Source organism: Buceros rhinoceros, unplaced genomic scaffold (assembly GCF_000710305.1).
Source record: "Buceros rhinoceros silvestris isolate BGI_N320 unplaced genomic scaffold, ASM71030v1 scaffold28348, whole genome shotgun sequence".
Classification (NCBI taxonomy): domain Eukaryota; kingdom Metazoa; phylum Chordata; class Aves; order Bucerotiformes; family Bucerotidae; genus Buceros; species Buceros rhinoceros.
The window spans coordinates 1-9,948 of record NW_010425603.1 but is presented as its reverse complement, the minus strand read 5'-3'; the positions used below and the strand labels follow the sequence as shown (position 1 = coordinate 9,948).

At 44.3% G+C, this 9,948-nt stretch overlaps 1 protein-coding gene across 1 annotated transcript; it reads right to left on the bottom strand.

Moving 5' to 3' along the window:
* Positions 1-398: 398 nt before the first annotated feature.
* On the bottom strand, positions 399-9,083 carry LOC104488612 (pre-mRNA-splicing factor ISY1 homolog; the record flags this gene model as incomplete). The annotated part of the gene is made up of 9 exons (XM_010141217.1): positions 399-602; positions 1,764-1,850; positions 2,951-3,060; positions 5,403-5,525; positions 6,029-6,146; positions 6,819-6,931; positions 7,089-7,131; positions 7,885-7,950; positions 9,032-9,083. Coding segments are annotated over 9 exons (820 nt in total), but the record flags the coding sequence as incomplete, so codon positions are not given.
* Between the last annotated feature and the right edge of the window lie 865 nt (positions 9,084-9,948).

Here is a 9,948-nt window from a genome sequence, read left to right as displayed (position 1 = left end):
TCACCTGCAGGGCTCTGAGCAGGCTCTGCTATCGTCTGCCTCTTGGCACCAGATACACGAGCTACAAGCAGGAGGGGACGCAGAGATCCAAACCCCTGCACGGATGGGTGTTTATGATCCCATTCCTTGGCTATGATGAGGGAAACAACACAATCTTTGAGCTAGAAGGAAACAAGACATCAGGTTGGAAACAAATTTTACTAAAAACCATTTGAACAAGGTACTGTTTCCAGCTTCCAAAGTTGGAAATATCTACAATAGTTGCTGAAATATCCAGCATTTAAGCAATTCACCCAGGGACAGTTACAAGCCACGAAATGGGCAACAGGTTTTAGACATACCGCATGTGTTATATAAAAGGACCTAACCAATTTCAAAGTCCTTCTAAGATCTGCCACCAAGGGACTGTCAGAGCTCAAAGGGATTGCAACCAGAACAGAAGAACCCGTTGCTTCAGATGGATTATACAAAACCCAGGACACACTGGTGCGATGTTACAGTCCTAGAAGTGTTTTTGCTTCTTCACTCTGTGCCATGAGGGTTTCACTGGCGTACTTCTGAAGAAGCTCCATCTTCTTTCTCCGTACAAGAGCTTGCTCAATCTGCAAACATAGAAATAGGATGACATTCAGCATATGTGAGATGTCGAAACTCAGCGTGCTTAGCTATTAGGACAGGAGGAAGAAAACCCCAGGAACCAGGCTGTGAAAGTTAGAGGTGTGACCTAGTGTAAAAGTAGTTGAATTGAGATTCAGGAGTATCTCTTTTAATACTCGACTGAAGCTCATGGAAGTCAAGAGCAGCAGTAAAACAGCTGCCTCCCTCCCAGATCTATGCTCCTGCCCTTTTGAATCGGGACATCAGCTGCCGTTTTACTTGACTGCCAGTACAGCCGCTTGAATTTTGTTTCAAACAATTGTCTCGGACACAGCTTTAGCAAATGGAGAACACATGGAGTCATGGCTCACCGGTCCACAGCCCTGAAGTGACAGTGTAGCGCACGTCCCTTTGGCATGAACAACAGCTATGAACCTCTTACCTAATTTTGTATGGAAGTGCCAGTGATACACGATTCTTTATCAAGCTGGTGGACTTTAAGACTTGTAATGACATTATATGTGTCCACACTGCACACAGCATCTGTCCATCTCTCAAATACAAGTGTACTGAAACTTAGCTTTCTGTGATTCAGAATCTATAATCCCATCGGCATAAGGTATGGAGTGATTTGCCATTAAAAGAGAGCGAAGATCACACCGACTGCTGTCTCCTGAGACAAGATTGCTGTAACAATCAGCGGTTATGTACTGGAAAGCCAGTTCTGACTCTTGGTTGTGCTCTCTTCATTAGGAGAACTCCATCGCCCAGAAAGCAATGTTTTAAATCGCGATTTCCCTCCTGAAAGCAAACCCTGCAATTCGGAAATCATCCCATTCCTTTTTAACACAGTTCACCTCCTCTATCTTTACTGCACTTTTCTGCTGACGGGCTACCAGGGGTATACTGATCATACCACCAGGCACCCCAGCCTCTGTCATGGCTGAAGGGTTTGGAACTTCTTGGGTGAAAAGGGTTTTAGCAATGGTGCCCTTATTCTGGTCAGTTCCACAGCATCCGCAAGAGGATTAAACAGCTGCAGAGTCAAGTCACAGAGGTAACAAATCGAGGACACTTCTACTGATGTTGAGATCTCTGCCATGTTAAGTTCTCTGTCTTGTAAAAGCCAGAGGCCACCTCTGCAACTTCATGCTTTTATGTCTTACCTCCTGTTGGGAAGGCACTGGCACATGTGCAATAAATCTTGGTTGGCCTTCTTCACCTTCTTTTTCCTTGCCACCTTCCTCATCGGACTGAAAAAAAAAAAGCCACATCAAGTTTACTTTCTAAAGAGTTCATTAAAAAAAACAATTTTTTTTCACTTGCTTTGCAAGAGGGAATCAAAAACACAAGAAGCAGGTGAGTAGGACCAAACAACAAAGAAGTATGGCAAGAATCATGTTCAGATCCTGCTCCTTGACATTTTCAGAATTATTGTTTTCATTGGTCTCATGGCTTTTCCTCTGCTGTGGCATGGGCATGAATGTAACACTATAGTCCCTCCTCCTCCCTGTCTCTCTTGCTGCCGTAGCAGAGCTATACACAAAAGAGGAGCCCGCTAACCAGGAAGAAAACAAGTGCTTTAAAACTATACATACCACTTCCCTGTACAGCTCTGTACTGCTTCATCTGCACCCCTGAGAGCTGGGCTTGGTAACAATGGGATAATACAAAGAGAGTTCTGAAGGAACCACCAGTGTTACCTCATGGACCACTCCTTCTTATTCTTGTGATAACCCCCTTAGGTACGGACTGCGAAATAAGAACTAGTTTCCAGCACTCCTTTTACAGGTCTCAGAACAGGGCAGTAACATCCCTCAATTCTCTTACTGGTGTTGAAAGCAGGGAGAGTAAAGAACCAAGAGCCATGTCTGCACTGCAGCAGCAGCGACTGCAGCATCAGCAATGCCTCGATGTGTCGGGATTCAGCTAGAAACAAGACCCCGGCAACGCTGGGTTTTGCTACGCGTTGACAGCATGAAATTATACTGTAACCAACACTACTTGTGCTGTTACTGGTGGAGATTGTACTTAGACACAAGATGGATCAGCATTAACCACAAACACCAGCCTTCCGGGCAGCGACAGTTACATCGCAGCAAGGTCTCTCCTCAGTCAGCAGTGTTTCGCTCCGGGAAGAAGCCTGCCTGAGCTGCCAGCTTCTGTCGCCCTCTAACCTCGGACCGAGAGTACTCGCCCCCTCCTGAGCTGTTCTCGGCAGGGACAGTTGCACAGCACGTTAGGCAGAGAAGGGCAGATCGCAGCAGCAGGCAGGCTCTCAGCCAAACAACTACACCCAAGGCAGCAGCACAGAAGAAACACCAAATATTACCTCACCTTAGCTACCACATACCTCATCATCGTTGACAGCATAAATATTTTCTTCCTCTTCCTCCTCCTCCTCACCTCTTGCAAGTCGTGCTTCTCTCTCCTTTTTCCATTTTTCCACTGCCTCTGCTAGAACTGGTCAGCAAAGGAAAACAGCAAGTGTATCTGAGAGCAAGTTAAAGCAGTGTGGTCCTATTTCCAAAGCTATTCCAACAGACTTAAACCTCTTGCTGAAATCCTCTACACTGGCAATGCCCACTTACTGGGGGACTGTGGTGTAGTGTCTAACAAAATATATCAAGGTAGTCTGAGTGAAACCCAGGGCAAGCAATGTGGGAGTCTAGTAATTGCTCCTCCTTAACATGGGTACATTTTAGACTCTACATGTCCTGGATAAGTATCAAACTACCTCCTGAACTGAATCACAGGGGTCACATGACTGAGCTAAGCAGCTCTTACAGCTCTGTAGCATGTCAACATGTTTAATTAACAGCATGGTGATTAACATGATTATGCTCCCCAGTGACCACCCACATAAGTCTCTCTCTTTTCATCTCGTAGTGTACTTCTCTTGTTTTGTAGCATGATCCCAGCTCCAACAGCTAGCTGGGAGCCGTTCAGCTGCTGGATCTCTACTACAAAGCAGAGAGCTGGTAAGCGCACCAAAACAGGGCTGAAGAGGCTTGGTCGGTGACATCGCCGGTGTGTACGTATCCTGGGGAGGGCGAGGTCAAGCAGCTGGGCAGTGCAAAATGCCTACAACAGAAGTCAGCAGTCGTTCCCTGAGCTCCCAGAGACTCAACATTGAAATGCTCTCCCTGGGAAAGCAAGATCTAACTAACTGGTGGCACATGGCTGCATTTTTGTGTGGTTTTATAACAGAAAAGATATCCCAGATTAAGAAGTTTTTTCAATACTTTCTTTCACAAAAATTTAAGTCTTCTGATTACAAGGTAAAGACCACAAGAGCCCAGACAAAAGCGATCCTAAGGCATCCTAGCTATTGTGCATTAACAGCGTATGAATAGGGCACCTCTTGGTTCTGTCAGCACCTCTAGCCTTGTTATTTCAAACGGCACAATCGCCAAAGATGATAATTTTCTTCAATAACCACAGGAATCCAGATGAGCCACCTCTGCTGTCTGCAATCAGCAAGGTGTGCAAGACGAACACAGACTGCGAGGCTGTTCCAAGAGCATTGCACCACAACACTCCCCTTCTTAGGCCATCACTGGTTTGCCAGCCAGCTCCACATCTCTTGGTTTAAGGCTCGAGGCTAAGCTGCAGGACACAGGGAAGTGAAATTTCTCCTTTATTCCCCTCTTCCTCCCTGTCCGATTATCTAACTGACAAGGCATGATCTCTAATACACAGATCCCACACGTGGAAAGGAGTAAGTGTTAAGAAGTGGATGACCACACCAGGAGATACTAAGAATTGATAACAGGCACAAGCTCAACAACTTGTAATCATTTAAACAAGTCGCTTCCTGCATTTAAAGTTTTTCGCTCTAATTCCAGAGAGCTCACTGGATACACCACTCAAAGCAGTATCTGATTGTTTTATCTGCTGCTCTGTGGAAGTGCCTGCCAGGGGCTCCTGCAGCAGCAGATTTCCTGCAGAGCACTGAGGATCTGCCTGCAGTTAATGCTTCAGAAAAAGAGATCATAAAACAAACACACAATGCGAATGGCGACGAATGGCCGGGATCAGATGATGCTCACCAGAAGGGCCCAAAGAACTGTTCAGAAGACTGCTAAGCTCTTAAAGGTGGAGGATGGCCTCTTGCTTAAAGCTACACAAACACCAGAAGATGGGACACAGTGCTGAATTTTAAAGGTTTCAGGAATTAGATTCATAATCCTGCTGTCTTTAGTGGGGAGGTCAGTAGAAAGAAAGCAAGAGCTAGCTGAGCATAAATATTATCTATTGATAAAGGGTGGGTTTCAAAGGAAAAAATATTCAGCAATGTGTTGAAGTTCCAAGACAGACGACCTGTGGATAAATTAACACAGGCCACCTAGTCTTCAGGGTTTCCAGGAGGTCCCCTTCAGTCCTCCAGAAAACTAAAGAGCCATGTTTATGCATAAATGATTAGGTGAGACAGGAAACAGATGGCACGATCAGTTTTCCCAGAGGAGGGAGATGACTGCTTGAGTTCCATCAATCTCCCTGGTGCAACCTACTCCTTTACATTCTTAAGTATGAAAAAGGTGGGAGAAAAGGAGATTTTGCTTTAATAATGAATCACTTGCCGACAACATTAAATCGTTAACAGCGTTAAGGACGGAAGGGCACTCTAAAGCACACCCCCTCCGTCCTGAACCGCCTCACTCAACAGTGACTTGGACACCTCCAAGACAGATGGAATCTAACAGCTAAGCATGACAACACCACAGAGAAGAAAAACCCCATCACCTCAGAGTCCACCATCCCCCCTCTTAGACTGGTTTATGCAGGTTTTGAATCTCACAAACCTTTCTTCTCATGTTCTTGTTCCAGTGGCTCCAGAATACCATCGTCTTCATCCCTGTAGCCATAGTATTCTGCATCAATAGATTTCATAAGCTCAGCTCGAGTTTTCCGAGGTGGTGGGAGGGCTGAAAGAACACGCAACTGTCATTCAGGCACAAGGAATTTCCACTCATTCCATGACAAATCAAAATACACAGATTTATCCCATTACATCTAGTTTTTCCTATAACAAAAGCTGGTTTCTGCTTCTAAAATTATGTTTGAGCCAAATTTTTTTCTTTAATTCTAACCTCAGAGCACAATGCAGAACTTATCAATACAAATCACCCTGTTGTGCTGGAAGGTTTCCACAGAACGTCAGTCCTCCCTAGTCTGAGCTTCTGATAGAAAACACAGTTTACTCTTTGCTATTCCTTTAACTGAACTGCAACGTGTCAAAGACATCCTTTGCCTGAGGAAATAGCATTTAATCGATTTAAATACTTAAAGTTGAGCATTTCATTTAGCTGATCTAAGACACAGAGCAGAATATGCTGATTCTCACATGCCCCACGTACCACAGTAGATCTTTTACTCAAGGGATACTACGAGGCAGATTCATGTCTGGAAAGAGTTGCTATTTACTTACGCTCCTTTTCAAAAAGTTCTCTAACTCCTGGCAAATCCTTTGCAGCTCCAAAATATTTGTATCCTCTGTTTCCTGGGACTTCTTTCCCCTCATGATCTAGCATTTTTGGTCCAATCCGCTGCAAAATAAACAGCACCGTTTAAATTTTTATTCCTCTTGTATTTCTTGGTTTCCCAGGCATCGTAACAGATGGAAGGACTGAGAAAGGAGATCTGCTTACCAGTTCAACCACCCTGCAGGTAAAATGCCCACATAGCTCATTTTTATACTTCTCTACTTTCGCTACAGATCACACATTTAAAAGCACCACGCAAACCAGAGCGTGCCCAAACGGGATTAACCTCCACAAAACAGCCGAAGCTGTCTTAGTCTCTGGATATTCAGGTATCAGATAAACCAGCATTGCTAACTCTGACAACAAGCGCACGTTTGATGTTTTGGCAAGTGAGAGCCAGTGTCGTGATTTCATTTTCAGCATTATACTAGGTGAGCCAAGTGAAAACCCTTCCGAGTACAGAAAACCACCACCGACTGATGGATGAAATCAGATTATAGCTGCAAACTCTTACCAGGAAGGCAAGACCCTCGAACCGGTATCTCAAATGAAAAGCTTGATTTGCTCATCACAGAAACAAGTATTGTCTAACACTTTTAGGGGCTGAATAAAGCTCCCCTCTAATAAACGCTGGCCTGCTAGTACATGGTATACTAAATGATGCACAGATTTTTCTCATTAGTTACTTCACTTGTAAGCAGAAACACCATGTAGTACAAAATAATTTACACTTACAGCGTAATCAGGACCTCCCAGCTCCTTTATTCTGAATTCCCAGTGTCCCTTCTCCCTCAAAAGTTTGTTTATTTCATCATTCAGGTCCCGAATTCTGAATTCGCCTAATCCAGCTGTTAGAAGGGAAACAGGGAAGAAATTAGGCAGCTTACTAGAAGCACCAGAGTGATTTCAGAACATAGGTAAAGTTGACATAAAATGGGATTTTTACTGTAACTGCTTAAGACTGGAGATTCAAAACACTTAAACATATAATTAGAAAAATCTTACCATTTTGAATCTGTGCCACCTTCTTGGAAATTTCCCCAATGATCTAGTTAAATAAGAACACAGAAATGAATCTCTCAAAAAAACCCCAAAGCAACATGCTAGAAAAGGCTAAAAAAAAAAAATAGAAAGATCCAACTTCATGGTAGGCTTTTTGACCTGGAAAATGGACCTTATCAATTTCAAATATAAACACAGATTTTATTCAGACAGAAATACAGCACCTCAGAGGCTTAAACAACAAGGAAACATTTTCACAGATGTACATGGGCTGAAGGCTGGAGCACGTGAAGTGCAGAGGAAGGCAGAGAGAGAACCGGGTGTGACCTCCCCTTAGGGAAGGAAGGCGAAAAGGGAATAACCTTTTGCTGCCTTCAGCTACCTCACGAGAGGTTAGAGAAGACAGAGGCAGACTGTTTGAGAGGCGCATGACAACAGGGCAAGGAGGAAAAAACATGAGTTGGAACTGGGGAAATTCTGATTCTCTTGAATAATAATAAGAAAAAAAATCATTAAGAAGGTCATCGAACACTGGAACAGGGGCCCCAAACAGCTGTGGAATCCAGCTCCCTGAAAATCTTCAACACCCGGCTGGACATGGCCCCGGGCAACTTGACATGGTAGGACCTGCTTTGAACACCGTGGTGAGCTCATGATCTTCCACTCTAAATTATTCTGTGATTTAACTGTAGGCATACTGAGGAAGTCTGAAAACATAAATTTGTAAGTAAGCTGCACAAACAGGCAGTGCTGAAGTTCCACCCACAACAGAATTAGAGAACCCGCCAGCTGACATTACCTGTCGCCTCCATTTCTCAGCTTTGGGCAGTTCGTTACACTCGGATGCAAGGAAAGGTCTTCGTTCCTGTTTGACAGAGAACGCACACCGTGAAGGGTTAGGGTAGCGTCAGTCTATTCGCAGCACTTCAGGCTAACTTCACTGCTTGATTAATCCCAAACAACAACCTCCAAAGCTTTCTGCTCTCACCGAGTTTTACTAAGTGGAAAACAATGACGACCTACAGCCCTGCCAACTTAAACTATCAGAGAATCGAAAAATCTACTTAAATCCACTTGATTCAAAACAGCATCTGTCAGCTGTTTGTTCAAAGTAGCCCACAATCCTCCCTGACAGAAACAGGATTCCATTAAGGTCAGCCGAATCTCAGCATCATTTGCAATCTCCCAGGTAGCTGGTAAGTTCAGCCCTTTCTCTCTCGATTGCTACTACATAAATATCAGTTTGTTCCAAGATCATTTTGTTTCCTACTCTCTCAACTACCATTTACCCAAAACACCTTCTTCCCAACCTCCTTCACATTCCACTGACCGACTTACACAAACTAATACTCCATCTCACCTCCAGGACTCTGTGTGTGATGATTTTGTCCCTTTCCATACAGTCCTCCCACAGCTCTGTCCCTCACACAGTAATGTTAAACAGCCTCCTTCAGATAAAATACCACAAACTCTGCTCCACTCTATTCTCCGGCTGCTGCTTATGGCATCTTTTCCAACCTTTTTCCCCATGTTTTCCCCAAATTCCTATTTTCCACTTTACTACTGCACATTACTCGTATTTGTGCATAAAACACTGTTAATAATATGCCAATGGTAAAAAAATTACATGAATTACATAAAAAACCTAAGTGACATTAAATTCTCCCTTCCTTCCTGGTAGCCAACCCAACGCACCTCTGGAACGTGCAGAGACATACATTTTTTAACAGGTTATTGAGTTGAGAAAATTCCAATTGCCATTTTGTTTTGCATCACTGTGACATACAGTCCCTGCTTCCGCAGTTCACAGATGACTAATGCCATGCTCCTACAGGCCACCGGGATCCGAGAGGTGACCTTCCTGGCAGCTGTCACACAGCTCCCTACACAGTTTGCATCCCACTCCTGACCAGAGCTGACGAAGCTTTAGTTCTTTTACATCATACCTTAACTTTTCCTTCCTCGAGCTGAGCTTGCCGAAATCTTGCCAAGGCCGTCCTAAGGAAAAGAAAAGAAACAGATTTACTTTTGCCAATCCGTATTTGGCCAGGAGCAAGTTCTGCTCTGGATGTTGGCTATAGACTAAATTGCAGTCTGTAGAAAAAGGCTTCAATATATTATTGTCCAGCTCTTCCAGGTAGCAATTTCTTCAGCACTAGAAACCGTCAGAGAGCACCTCGCAAGGTGTCAGACAGCTGCAGCCTCTTCAGCCTGAGTTACTATCCAAGCTCAGAAAGTATTTTAGGAAAAAGAAAAAACATGAGATAAATATACTGAACAGCCTCTAATATAATAGTTCTCAATGAGTGATCCACAAACCTTTTTCAAAATACTCAAGAAAGCCAATACAGACAAAGCCACTCCCAAGCAAAAAGAATTATACTTAAACCCACACTGGCAGATTCCTGTCTAGCTTGACATCTCTGCTCCACAAATGGGAGCTGCCTAAAACCAAAACAGGCTGACAGAACATATTCCACCAGGTTTATCACCCAGCCCTTGGCGCAGTTTCTCTCCTGCAACCAGCACAGCTCCCCAAGCCCCGCAACACCAGAAGCCACTCCCAAGCAAAAAGAATTATACTTAAACCCACACTGGCAGATTCCTGTCTAGCTTGACATCTCTGCTCCACAAATGGGAGCTGCCTAAAACCAAAACAGGCTGACAGAACATATTCCACCAGGTTTATCACCCAGCCCTTGGCGCAGTTTCTCTCCTGCAACCAGCACAGCTCCCCAAGCCCCGCAACACCAGACACACTGTGTGCAGGTGCCTTGCACCACTTCCACTCCAACTCCCCTTCCACACAAGCAATAAGTGCCAAAAAGCATTACTAAGCTCTCAGTGCCTGACAAAAGGCCGA